Source organism: Octopus bimaculoides, chromosome 4 (genome assembly GCF_046866305.1).
Source record: "Octopus bimaculoides isolate indiv1 chromosome 4, ASM4686630v1, whole genome shotgun sequence".
In the NCBI taxonomy this organism is placed as follows: Eukaryota; Metazoa; Mollusca; class Cephalopoda; order Octopoda; family Octopodidae; genus Octopus; species Octopus bimaculoides.
The window spans coordinates 134,364,153-134,378,594 of NC_142931.1; the positions used below are offsets into that span (position 1 = coordinate 134,364,153).

Sequence of the window (14,442 nt, forward strand, 5' to 3'; positions counted from 1 at the left end):
ATTTCATTTAGCATGAAATTTTGATGGAATAATTAAAATTTACTTCACTTCAAAAGAACCTGGAGTAATTTCAGGTAGGGTGGCATGAAAAGCATCAATCTTCATTAGTTTTTGTGTAATGTATGTACAGGATTTATCTGTACATGGGATATACATATGCACCGTCTTATGCATGCTTTTAGGGCATGTGGGAGGGGCAGTGAAATTCTGGAAAAAAAACCCAGAAAACACTGCTGTCTTTATGAATTAACTGCAATAAAATTGGTAAAGTTCACAAATCAGTACAGAAGATGGCCAGTGAAGGGTGTAAAAAAATGCTGTAGAGTCAACATTGTGGAGATAACAGTTGCATTCATTTTCTTAATTTAAAAAAAATTTTGATAGTGACTGCATTTCTTATAGTGAGATACACATGGTTGTGTTGCTACAGAAGAAGGTATCATTTGAAAGCATATTTATAAAACACCTTAATTATTTTGATATTGAAAGTATTTATGACATGGGACTCAATTTTAACAGGTATCGTAGCACAGAGACAAAAGTACATTTTGTCCTTTTGCTATTTTTGGTTTATCATGAATTATTTTGATATTAGTTAAATAGGTATCCATCTATATTGATATGACCTGACGAAGGTACACTTACGAAATATAACAAGCACTTTCGTAAAAAACTAACATTTATTGCTATTTTTAAACGATTGCTCTTGAGTTAACTGGGACGAGATATTTGGACCTTCCTAAATGTGGCATATGAAGATAGGAACAGGAATGGTGACATTTCATGTGTATAATTTACAGTCCTAATTTTTAAGTATATGTGTATACATTTAGCAATCTCTATATTGGTGTAGTTGTGTATTTGTAATGCTTTTAACCCTTTCATTACCAAACTGGCTCTGAGTACAAATGTCTTGTTTTCATAAGTTTTGAATTAAAATCTTCCACCAAACCCTAGTCACAATTTATGTTCCTAACACTAGCTGAATGATAACTAAGTTATTTTATTAGATTCTTTGTTATATTTAAAATAATTGAAAGAAAAACAGAGCATCTCAAAATAAATACAGTAACAAAAGGGTTAACTTAATGTCTTTGTGCTGTAATCGTTTTATTTCAAGCACCCACCTCTCCTGTTTCAACCACTCAACTCATTTAATTCACACTTCTTTTTATTATTACTTCATGACTGCAGTATTGGCTTCTGAATTCTTTTCTTTCCAAAGGAAGACAGAGTCCATCATATTTGGGGATTTTCACTGAAGCAAATAACATAAGAATCTGGATCTTTTCTCTTCTGTGGATGTTTCTCATTAGTTGGAAAGGTACTCTATTTCAAGCCTGCGTGTTCTGAACCATTAGGGCATACATTTGTTGACAGACATACAAACTTTATCACATCTACTTCATACCAACTGTTCTCAGTATTATAAATGTGGTTAGGGGAGAAACTAATGAATGTAAATATTGCAAGTTGTAAAAAAAATCTCTTAGCCTAAAAATAACTTTATGAACCCAGTGGATTTTTTTTTTCTTTTTTAATTAAAACGGTTGTCTTGTGGATTTATAACAGATTTTTACAGCACAATGTGTACTGAATAAGGGTAAGTCTGTTACTGTATAGTTAGATGCTTAGGGAGGGGTGTGTGGGGTGCTGCAGTTAAGTAGCTGATTTGTTTGTAGAAATGTAAGTTGAGCTCCTGATTGCAGTAAACAGTTATCGCTAAATAACTTGAAATACTTTCTCTTCAAAGAAATGAGTTTTATAGGCCAAGGTAAAAAAAAAAAAAATTGCATAGAACCCTCTGGAAACATCTGGTTCTTTGTTCCATCTCCCACTGCTGTGAGAAAAGTAAATACTGTTAGAATGTTACTACATTGTAAGTTACATTCTTAGATCTGGTATAGTTTTGTAACACCTAAGAAGGGAATTCATAATTTGGTGTCCTTAGCAAGCTTGATGTGTCTGTCAAGTCTCCCCCTTACGATATATCCTCCTAACACCCCTTTCCTCTACTTTTGTCCATTCACTAGTCCCTCCTCTCCATCTCCCACTTTCCTTTCAGTCTTGCAAACTTGCCCACCAGCTCACTTTATCCAACCCTTGTTTGTTGTTACTTACATACACCTCTCTACCCATCACATCACCTCCATCCAACTGAGGTAATTGTATATCTTCTGGAAGATATCTATTTCTGTACTTCTATTCATACTCTAACCTCTCGTCACCTGGTACAAAACCACCTTCCTCAATATTATTCCTCCTCTCAGTTGTCTTGCAAATGACTTGGTGATCTCACTGCTGCTGATACCATGTGAAAAAAGCCACCAGTACACTCTAAAGTCGTTGGCATTAGGAAGGGCTTACAGCAGCAGAGCTTGGTGCAGTCTTCTGACTTGCCAGCTCCTGTCAAACTGTCCAACCCATGCCAGCATAGGAGAATGTTAAATAATGATGTTGATGAGAAACTCAAAGCTATATAATGTTTTCAGGATATAGGCTCGCTTATATACCAACGTGGTGATATCAAATTCCTATTCAATGTAACTTCTGATAGGGTAGATACCAAGTTTGCACAGGACCATGCATGGTTCAACAACGTTGTGGTCTGAGAGTGCTGTTAGTGTAACCTTCACTAAATATGTCCCAGAAGGAAAGGCCAGCACACTGTCAAACAAGATTCCCAGAGACAAAAAAATCCTCACGAGACAGGTCGAAGATCTCAAAGCAGCTGAATAGACAACTGACGGATAGAAAGAAATCTGTCTTAACACAGATGCCAGAAATTGAAAGCAAGATCAAACTCTCTCATGAAAGGGAAAAAGCAGAGAGAGAGAGAAGGGCTGTGGAAAGCATAAAAACAAATCCCAAAGCTTTCTGTAAATTTGCACAGGAAACAGCTACAATACAATATAAAATAGGACCATTGTTCCAAGGACCTGGCGTCAACCATGTTTGGATGGTGCTTTTTATGTACATACACACAATGGACTGCTTTCAATTTCCATCTACCAAATTCACTCACAAGGCTATGATTGGCTCAGGTCAATAGTAGAAGACAGTTATGCACAGTGCTGTGCAGTGGGTCTAAGCCAGAAACCTGGTGTCCAGGAAGCAAAATTCTTACCACACAACTACTCCTGCACCTTCTTCAGTTATTCTTTCAATAACTTTCTTCAGCCATCACACTTTTTACTCATGTCATTCTGTTATTTTAAGATTTATTTATAATTAATCATTTTTATTTGAAGAAAATTTCTCTTCATATATATATAAATTCAATAACAGGATGAATTCTTTTATAAGAATTTATCAAGTAGCTAGCGTGAAAAAAACCTCATAAGGGAAAAATCCATCATTTATTCCCTAGAATATATTTATTTATATATATATAAGGGCATTACTATACAAGAATGCTTCACGCTAAACTACCATAAAAAACACATTTTTACATGTGTTTATTATGGTAGTTTAGCATGAGGTATTCTTGTATAGTAATGCCCTTATATAAATATATATATATATTTTTTCTTTTTATTATAGTTTCAAACCAGCATCATCATAATTTCAGTTACCATTTTTCCATGCTTGCATGGATCAGACACAATTCATTAAGGCAGATTTTCTATGACTAGATGCTCTTCTTATCACCAACCCTTGTTTCCAAGCAAGGTAATATTTCCCCCATGGCAAAATGTGATTTCCACTGAAGTCTGGAGACAAAGAAACATTGCTTATATGACAGTGATGCTCATTTACAACTATCATGTGATGTCAACCAAGGGTACACACACATCCCTTTTATCTTTTACATGTTTCAGTCATTAGACTGTGGCCATACTGGGGCACCACCTTGAAGAATTTTTAGTTGATTGAATTGACTCAGTATTTTTTTTTTAAGCCTTGTACTTATTTCATTGGTTTTTTTTGCTGAACTGCTAAGTAATGGGGATGTAAACACACCAACACGAGTTGTCAAGTGGTGGGTATATATATATATATATATATATATATATATATATATATATATATATAACATACATACATACATGCAAGCTTCCTTCAGTTTCTGTCTCTCAAATCTACTTACAAGGCTTTGGTAGAAGGTGCCACACAGTGGGACTGAACCCAGAACTTTGTGGTTGAGAAGCAAGCTTCTTATCCACACACCCACATAAAGACATAAATGAGACAGTCAGTCTCCATTGAACTAAACCAAAAACAAGGTAATATAATCTGTTTCTTTATCAAAATAGTAACATCAATATAATATCACATGAAATTCCATAAATTAAACATACACTCATGCACCCCCATGCACACAATGAAACAAAGAAAAGAAAAGAAAAAAAAAAAAAAAAATCTAACAAATTTATCGCATGTAAATTATTAGATGCTGAAAGTTTGGTTAATGAAAACTGGATCAGAGAATTTAGATGTGACTATATAAAACAATGTTGGAAGTATAGTAAGGATCAAACATGAGGCATGAATTTCTGGTTTCTTCAGCTGAGTAATGGCAATGATTCCATAAGCATGCAAGAGCCAATGTCCAATAATTATTACTAAATTGTTCAATTTGGTGAAATTCTCTTTGAGTAATCCTAAAACTGTCTGAAAATAGAAAGAAACATGAAGAGAAATAAATAACAGTGTACTGATAAAGTTAACTTGTTATTCAGGAATCATATACAAGTGTACAAGGTTGGGAATTTCATTTCATATTTATTCAAATTTAACCCTTTAGCATTCAGATTACTCTGACAAATGTAATGCTTATTTATTCACATTGTTTTGAATTAATCATGGATTATCTCATAGCTTCAAGATTTCAGTGATGTGATTTTTTTATTTTTAGGATGACATTGTTAGATTAGTTTAGAAAAGCAAGATCTGGTCAGTTTGAGCATAAAACAGGGAGATATATTTTGGCTGGATATGGCTGGCTTAAATGCTAAAGGGTTAAAAAATAAAAATTAGATTTTGGGGTTAAAAATTGGTAAAAATGAGTTTTCTAAGGTTGATAGCACAAATAGGGAAGAAAATAATTTGAATATATTTTTTTTCAAAACTGAAATTTAAATTCAAATTCAAATTACAATTTAATCAAAATGACAACATTTATAATATGAATTCCATGACAAAGTCCAATCTTTGTTGCAGTGTGGTGGCTTGTATGCCTCAATGAGTCTGAGAGGGATGCCAGCAGAATGTAAGGTCTCCCATGCTGGACAGGTCAAAGGATAGAGGCAAGACTAATATGGACCACCTCTTCCCAGAGGTAAAAATGGGTTTGCATAGGGCGAAAACCTTAATGTAGAGGAAAGAAAAGCAAAGTTACAGAAGCATCAATGACAATCCAAAACCAACAAGGCCTGGGAGAGTCCAGAGTTAAGAACTGTAGAGGAAAGTCATTGATAGCCTATGCTTCATAGGGAACAAAGGGGCTTGAGCAAGTAATATGAATAGCTAAAACATTTTTCTTTTTTTATTGGTAATTAATTCAAATTTCAATTAACTGAAATTTGACAAGATTTTCTAAAATTCAACCTAAAACTTAAGAGACAAAAAAATTTGAAACAATCTTTATTAATGATATTTATTAATTTTTAAATCAGTTATACACAAAACTATCTTACCTGCTCTTCACAATGTGCAAGGTGTGTTGCATGTGTTGCTAGAGACAACACTATCAAAATATATGGATAAGCATAATCTGGAAAGAGAAATGTAAATCAGATCAAATATCGTTGCATTAACTCACATAGATATATTATTAATGATATACATAACTTGAAATACTCATACTCATTCGAAATTACTTTTCTATAATCTTAAATTTATATACACTTGGCAAACACTTTAGCCATGCAGTTATTTTCAAGCTTAGCTACACTTCTTTATGTCATTACAAGTACAAAGAATGTGAGGTTAAGGTGCTGGGTTACTGACTTTCATGGTCATATTTGCATCTGAGCAGATCTGGCCATGTAAGTGATCTGTCAAGCATGAGTCATTTTCACAGGTGTAAAACTGTACAAACTTGATATGGATATGTTAAAAATGATGGTACAAGAAATACAATGGGAGAAAGAACAAGGCACACGTTTTAGGTCAGGTGTGACGAAAAGGGTGAAGGAACTTTAACCAAAGGTTCTTGGTTTAGGGTCACATCTGAAGGACGTTATGGTTCAGGAAAAATGGGAGTTGTAACCAGATCAGATTGGAGAAAGTAGAAATTATGAAAGCTGGTGCGTTGAAGATGCCATTTGGCAAAGAGAAGAAGAAAAAAATGTGTTGTGCAGGACAGGAGGTGGGGGAGGGCAGTGAATGACTTGGACTCAGTGATGGGTAACATCAACAATGGTTTGGGAGTAACCCCCTTATCAGGTCCAGAAAGAATTTGAGGGTGAGCAGACTTATGGGGAATAACTATAAAGAGATTTAATGCTCATGCTACAAAGAAGTTGGAAAGGTAAAAGAGTGAGAGAAGTTGAAGCAAAGGACCTGGTTGGTGTCATGGATGTGGGATGAGAGCTGCAACCAAAAGGGTCAGAGTTTGTGAAGGTATTTAGTGATGAATTCAGTGGGGGGGGGGGGGGGGGAATGTTACAAATGGAAACAATGGTGCAACTGGATTTACTGGGGAGGAAATAAATGGTGAAAGTTGATAGTGTGTGAACAGAATGAGATGAGCTGCTGTATAGTAGTAGAGACACGTTGTGTAGACTGAGATAGAAAAGATCTTGTAGCTGTCAGCTCGCCACACAACAGCACCACCATTTTCAGTAAGTTTGACAACAATGTTGCTGTCTTGGTAGGGTGCAAAGAGCTGCATTGGAAAGATGTTCATGTATCCCAATTGCTTGTAGAAATGAGAGACTACATCAAGTTGGTGCATACTAATGAAATGATCAATCAAGTTGAACTGACAAGGTCAGAAGAATCTGACAGAACCGGCTTGAGGTCAATAAACAATCAATGGCACAGGATTCAGTTTTTCTGTTAAAAACAATGCTTGGAGTTTAGTGAGATGCAGGAAATGCTCAGTATAGGTCCTTGACTCAAACTCATTCACAGTACAAGTGAGGGATGTAAAGTAGAGATCTCTAATAAAGACTGAATGCTTGGCATCAGGAAGGGAAGGTCTGGGTTAGAGTCACTATGGCATATGGAGAATGAAAGATGCAGTTGTAAGTATGTTGTTGGCACTCCGTCGCTTACGACGTCGAGGGTTCCAGTTGATCCGATCAATGGAACAGCCTGCTCGTGAAATTAACGTGCAAGTGGCTGAGCACTCCACAGACACATGTACCCTTAACGTAGTTCTCGGGGATATTCAGCGTGGCCCTTTGAATTACAGGTACAACAGAAACAGGAAGTAAGAGTGAGAGAAAGTTGTGGTGGAAGAGTACAGCAGGGTTCGCCACCATCCCCTGCCGGAGCCTCATGGAGCTTTAGGTGTTTTCGCTCAATAAACACTCACAACGCCCAGGCTGGGAATCGAAACCACGATCCTATGACCGCGAGTCCGCTGCCCTAACCACTGGGCCATTGCGCCTCCACTGTTAGTATGTAAGCACACACAAATGTGAGAAGTTGGTCCATGATTTGACAGAGCTCACAGGCTTTGTTGTTGAAGAGAAAGTGAAAAAAAGTAGCTGGTTAAAGCAGTGGAAATGGAACAAGCAAGTTGGAGATGTAAGATGAAAGAAAGGTGATAGGACTGGTCAAAGTCACAGTCCAGAACATTAGAGAGAAAGACTAATTTCACTGTTACTAGGAGTTGTCAGGACAGAATCTACCTTACTATAATATATACAATGACAGCGGCTATAATAGAAAATTGAATATTGCTACTGTATAAACAAACTTACATAACAAACCACCAAATACTGCCTGTAAGCATATTAATAGTGGGAAGAAATAGAGAGCAGCATAAATTGATGTGGTTCCTTTTTTGTTGACACAGTTGTAGGAGAGCAAAGGTCGGATAAGCAGCATCAGGCCCAGTGCAAATGCATAATAGATGATAACTATTGTGTACCTAATGTTGAAGAGAAAAATATTGCAGATTAGTTCAATATTATAAACATTTACAGAATGCATAACTGTATCTGACATGACAAATGTTAGACTTAAATATCAAATAAAAGCTGATAGATATTTAAAAAAAAAACGTTAATTATATCATAGGCAAAGGTGTAACTGTGTGGTTAGAAGTCTGCATTCCCAACCACATGGTTTCAGGTTCAGTCCCATTGCATGGTACCTTGGGCAAGTGTCTTCTACTACAGCCACAGGCCAACCAAAGCCTTGTCAGTGGATTTGGTAGATGGAAACTGAGAGAAGCCTGTTGTGTATATGTGTGTGTGTTTGTGTCTGTATCCCCCACCACTGCTTGACAACTGGTGTTGGTGTGTTTATATCTCCATAACTTAGTGGTTCAGCAATTGAGACCAATAGAATAAGTACCAAAAGCTTAAAAAAATAAGTATTGTGATTGATTCATGCATCTAAAAAAAATTCATCAAGTTTGTGCCCCAGCATGGCCAGTCTAATGACTGAAACAAAGTAAAAAATAAAAAAGAGATATCACAAAACAAATTCAGGAGCTCACTTACAATGGATATACAATTTCTTGAGTACAATAAACAGTGTCTACATAATTTGTTGATGGGTTGTACCAGAGAGTATACCAGTCTGAGAGACGCTTTACTGGACATGACCAGATTGATAGTTTCCCTTTAGGATCGAACATAAGTAAAGTAAATATTGCAGACATGAAGCATTCAAAGAGCGCAGACAGATGCAGTGGTATTAGTGTCCATGATATTCTAGAAAATGAAACAAAACAGATTAATTAATAAGCAGTAATTCTTTTCATCATCATTTATTCATATTACATAAATAATGAAACCAAGGTTTTTTTTCTTATAAGACGTTCCTTATTGAATGAAGGACTAAGTTGAAGTGCTGATGGCTGAATCAACAGAAGACCGGATTACAACCAAAAAAAGCCAGCAATTCATATTCTGTCACCAGCATTGCACTATGTAAACAGTTCATTGCTCGAAGTAGTATGACTCTAAAAGGTGGTGAGCTGGCAGAAACGTTAGCACGCTGGGCGAAAAGCTTAGCGGTATTTCGTCTCTTTACATTCTGAGTTCAAATTCTGCCGAGGTCGACTTTTCCTTTCTTCTTTTTGGGGTCAATAAATTAAGTACCAGTTGCATACTGGGGTCGATCTAATCAACTGGGCTCCCTCCCCAAAAATTTCAGGCCTTGTGCCTAGAGTAGAAAAGAAGTAGTATCACTCTAATATTGAATTGTGTCATTGGTTTATAAAGTTGAATTCAACTTCTACTATAAATACTGTTAAAAGAGGTAATAATACACCGGACACCGTAGTTCTAAAAAGAAGAAAAAGACAGGATAATCATGGCTACAACACCTTTGATTATAAGTCTGGTTGGTCACTGCTGACCTGAGGATAAGCACCAAAATTAGTTTTGCTTCCTTCCATCAAATAATATTGTCATGAAGGGAATGACTACTATAACATCTTATCTAATATATCATTCATGTATGTCTACTATGGCAACAGTAGCCAAGGTCTTTGACCCTTAAACGAGAATCGAAGTGTTTTCAACTTTTAAGAAATTTTGTGGAAATGAAGTACAATTCATTGTATTTATGAGGATTCTGTAGACTCAGAGCATTAGACTAGATTCATTGTGGCTTCTACAGTTGAAATCTTATAACAGTTTAATGAGCTTTTAATCTTTCCAAAGTTTACAAAATCACCTCAACAGCTATGGCAAAGACAAGAACTTTTAATTACATCAATTGTCAAAAGAAACCCAGTGAAAATTACAATGTCTTTGCAAAACTTACCTGGATCTGCGATTCTTATATTCTACAAAAAACCAATGGAGAATCAAAGGTATGAGGGCCATGAATCCTAAATACAGACAGTCATAGAATGGAGGGAGCTCATTACACATTTCACATATGGATACTGCATTGGGCTGGTAACCACGGGGACAAGCCTGCAGGAAAGAAACAAATGTGATGAGTGAATCATCAATAATTATTGGAAAATATATAAAAAGAAAATCAATAGAAATCAAAACAATACTAATTAAGGAGTTTATATTATATCAACAGAGATTATAATCTTAATTCTAAAGAAATTTTATCTGTAATTGTTATAGATTCTCTTTATCTGTTCCTTTGACTATGCTTCCTGTATTTCTTTTTAGACGAGGGGCAGCTACATCCCTCTTCAAGTCCTTTTTATTCTGGATATACATATATATGGTGAAAGCATGTGGCTTAATGGTTAGGGTATTTGGCACACAATCATAGCACCGTGACTTCGATACCTGGAGGCACATCATGCGTTTGAGCAAGACACTTCATTTAACGTTGCTTCAGTTCACTCAGCTGGCAAAAATGAGTAGTACATGTATCTTAAAGGGTCAGCTTTGTCCCATTCTGTGTCACGCTGAATCTCCCCAAGAACTACAATAAGGATACGCATATCTGTGGAGTGCTCAGCCACCCGCATGTTTAATTTAACAAGCAGAGTGTTCCACTTATCAGATCAACTGAAATACTTGTTGTTGTCACCGACAGAGTGCTAGAGTGCCATGTTGGTGATAGATATACCTCTATCTACGCTTTTCCTATTATGGATGTAAAGAGTAATGGCTAAAGACCCCATTCGGTCATGAATGATCATGGGATTGCATCTAGAAAGTTACCCTCTGCGGAACAAGTGCAGGCAAGGTTGTTTATGGAAGACCAGCAGTCAGCCATGCATACCAGCCTCTCCTCTCCACACCATTGATGTTATCCAAGGGAAAGGCAAAGGCTGATACAGCTTGGCACCAGTGACGTTGCAACTCATTTCAATAGCTGAGTGAACCGGAGCAATGTGAAATAAAGTGTCTTGTTCAAGAACACAACACACAGCCCGGTCCGGGAATTGAACTCATTGCCTCATGATTGTGAGCCCAATGCTTAAACCACGGAACCATGCACCTGTATTATGGATATAGAGCATATGTTTCCTACAGTTTTTTTTTAATAATTTAAGTGTTTGCTGCAGCCCCCTTGAAACTTCTACTACCCTGTCTCCCCACAGCAATGGATATTAAGAAGTAGTGACATGTACATTAGTGTTAGCTGAACCTTCTTAAGTGTCATTCACTTCAAAAGAATGATGTAAATAATTTTATCACAGCAGTTATGTAATGGCATGAAATATACAAACTATATCAAAAATATATATTCTTAAAAATTTCACTTACCCCACACTCACTAAGTTGACCATTTACGTAGGTTTTCCCACAGTATAAACCAGGACATAGGGCCATGAGGAAGTCTTGAAGAAAAATACATAGACACGTTTCAGTTTTTACAGTTTTACAAGAACTTAATAACAATAGTGTACATAGGTGCTGGCAACTGGTCTGTGAATTATGAAATTAACTGACTGAAGGATGACTCGTAAAGTTGGACACAGAGAGATTTGAAGTGAATGAAGCATTGAATGAATATCGTAAGGTTCTAAAATAATTCTAGATCCCTTAGCAATTTATAATGAAATCAGATAAAATGAATTTAAGAGAATAATGTTTAAAACTATTCTTACATTATCATAGTTTAGCTTAAGATTATCTCCCCTAACAATATTCTAGTTTTAGTTACTTTTTTCCTGCCCTCATCTCACGCTGGGGATTCGTAACGCTCCTTTCTTTTGTCTCTAGTTTACCATTAACCAAACAATAGAACAGCCCTTCAGTAATAGTATTTTTAGATTTCGTTTCTTAGAGCTATCTTCACACCTAACATTAACGAATTCTCTGCAGTTTATTGGAAATTCACATAAAGAAAACACTTCCAGGTAGTTTTGACAAGGTTTTGCAACATTCCAAAGCCAATAAAACATAGTTGGGCAGATGATAAGAAATGAATGCATAACAGCACATTGAATGTGTTATCAGTGGAGAATCATGTTATAAGACCGCTACAACCAATGATAACAGGAACTACAACACAATAACATGTCATGCAACAGATAATCCTTATTAGTATCTCAGTGTTAACTATCATTAGAAACCCGGAGTCTATTGTTTAATCCTAGGTCAGTTATTGGTAAATTATAAAGGTAAGATATATCCACTGATGATGTAGAATTGATATTAGAAACCGAAGGGTCAGAAGCAGGTGAAGGCAGTATTGTACAGGGTGTCCACAAGGTCTGGGTACACGGAGTAAATAAAATTATAACATAAACAATTAAATATAAGAAATCATTATTTCTTTAAGTATGTATTAGTCCCCATGTACCCAGACTTTGTGGACACCCTGTAGATATAAGATAGCTATTTCCATGTAGATAAAACAAACCATGGTGATGATGTAGACGTACAATGAATTCAAATAAGTTTGCAAAAGAAAAAAACAAAAAAGAAACTTTCTAAACAGGAAGGCAGAATGAAGGTAAAACCAGGTAATGCCAATACAGTGAAATTTTTGAGGTAGACTAAAACAGTTGAGTTTAAGGCTATTTGGGTAATATGAAGAGTCTAATCCACTGGCAATCTAAGGCAAATTAAGATTTATAAGGATGAAGGAGTAAACGTAAACAAAGTGATATTCAGTACAAATATTAAATATATATTTTCTACCCGGAAGGTCCTGTATTGTTAGTTCGTTACAGTTACAAATAATCATCAGACCTTATCTGTAGCTAATTTCAGAAATAGTATATCTAGGAATGCATTATCCAATGTGTCCGTTTTAAAAGATAATATAGTAATATGAGGGAAATTTGACAGCTATTTCTAGCAAGTCGGGCAACTAGTAGATGTTTCCTCGTTCACTCGTCAAGGAAGTAAAGTTAAAGCATGATGTATTATGATTAAGTTAAGATTGTTAAATATTTAGAGTTGATGGCCAAATGATTTGTGGAAATACATATACCACTATATACTAGGCAGGACTTGTCAATAAAGAACAATCAACGATCACATCACCTTTGTTAGCAACCATCACTAAGTCTGTATATCAATCAACCCTTCTATTCATAGAGAGCAAAGGGTTGCTATCGGTTATATATATATATATATATATATATATATATATATATATATATATCAGTTTATCGGTACGACTAAGATATTTTTAAACATCAGATATATTATGACATAAGGTGGACCCAAATGTAGATTTTATTTTTAAAAAAACAAAAGGAACGATATTGTAAGAGGAAACGTACAACAGCAACAGGAAATGAGTACCTAAAATGAAATAATATATTTCAATTTAACTCCAGAGCTTATTTACACAACTTGGTGACACTTTAGTCAAATATAGAATTATATAACTTATAAATGTAATTAAAACAACAACAAACGAATGCAACACACCAACACCAACACATCATTGATAAAAACAACGACGAGGTGTTGAAATACAGTAAAAAAAAAAAAAACAACTTGGTGAGATGGAAGCTCTCCTCTGATGCCATGAGGGATTTATGAAAGAGAAAAATCCCAGTATAGCTCTCACAATTAATCAGACAATTTGCTTTAAGACTCGACATTAACATTTATGCCCTACTTTGACAAGTACAACGAAGACACATCAGCTGTAGGTTACTTACTATTCTCTACTGTGGTTTGCTATCAAATCCTTCCTACACCTTCATACATTGCTTTCACCGAATCTGAAATAAACGATAATGTTCCACGATATAATCGAACTTATAAATCGGTCGGAAGAAAGCAAATTTAATGAATACAATTTATACATATATGTATATATACACACACATCATATACATATATATTCAAAATATACAGGAATACATTATGTGTGTACATACATCCATACGAAGTTCAAAACTTACTGAAATCATAAATCAGTAATAAAAGGGAGTCTTAATAATTTATATAGATATATATTTACGTTATGAAAATTGCCGAGATCTTAAGAATGAGTGAAACAAGTGCGGAGCACTACACATGCTGTCATAACAGTTATGGCGCTGGATGAGAGCCGACTGCAGTGGCAAGGGAGACAAGTCTTGTAGATTGGTGGTAAGAGCACCTCTAACAATTTATTAATTAGATAGATAGATAGATAGATAGATAGATAGATGGATGGATGGATGGATAGATAGATAGATAGATAGATAGATAAATAGATAGATAGATAGATAGATAGATAGATAGATAGATAGATATCTTTTTATTATAGCCACACAGGGCTAAATACAGAAAATGGACAAATTACAAAGTAGAGCTTTTCTTGGGGGGGGGGGGATAATTTCGATCAAAAGGTATCGCGGAAAAAAAAGGTGGGGATTTCGATCAAAAGGGATCGCGGGAAGAAAAAAAAAAGACAGACAGACAGATAGATAGATAG

The 14,442-nt window shown here is 35.5% G+C and overlaps 1 protein-coding gene across 1 annotated transcript; it reads right to left on the minus strand.

Annotated features, from left to right (window-relative positions):
- Nucleotides 1-4,227: 4,227 nt before the first annotated feature.
- LOC106878827 (JNK1/MAPK8-associated membrane protein) lies at nucleotides 4,228-14,119 on the minus strand. The gene is made up of 8 exons (XM_014928171.3): nucleotides 13,984-14,119; nucleotides 13,679-13,741; nucleotides 11,319-11,392; nucleotides 9,898-10,052; nucleotides 8,625-8,837; nucleotides 7,878-8,047; nucleotides 5,640-5,716; nucleotides 4,228-4,614 (listed from the first exon to the last, which is right to left on the minus strand). Exons 3-8 carry the CDS (start codon nucleotides 11,382-11,384, stop codon nucleotides 4,390-4,392), a joined length of 906 nt encoding a protein of 301 aa, XP_014783657.1. The 5' UTR covers nucleotides 11,385-11,392; nucleotides 13,679-13,741; nucleotides 13,984-14,119; the 3' UTR covers nucleotides 4,228-4,389.
- Between the last annotated feature and the right edge of the window lie 323 nt (nucleotides 14,120-14,442).

Excerpts from the sequence above, each read along its gene's own strand:
- LOC106878827 (XM_014928171.3), bottom strand. The coding sequence starts at position 11,384 with ATGGCCCTATGTCCTGGTTTATACTGTGGGAAAACCTACGTAAATGGT. Across the intron at positions 8,838-9,897 it reads TATAAGAATCGCAGATCCAG|AATATCATGGACACTAATAC; the intron begins GTAAGTTTTGCA and ends TTCATTTTCTAG. Across the intron at positions 4,615-5,639 it reads TTGCACATTGTGAAGAGCAG|ACAGTTTTAGGATTACTCAA; the intron begins GTAAGATAGTTT and ends TTCTATTTTCAG.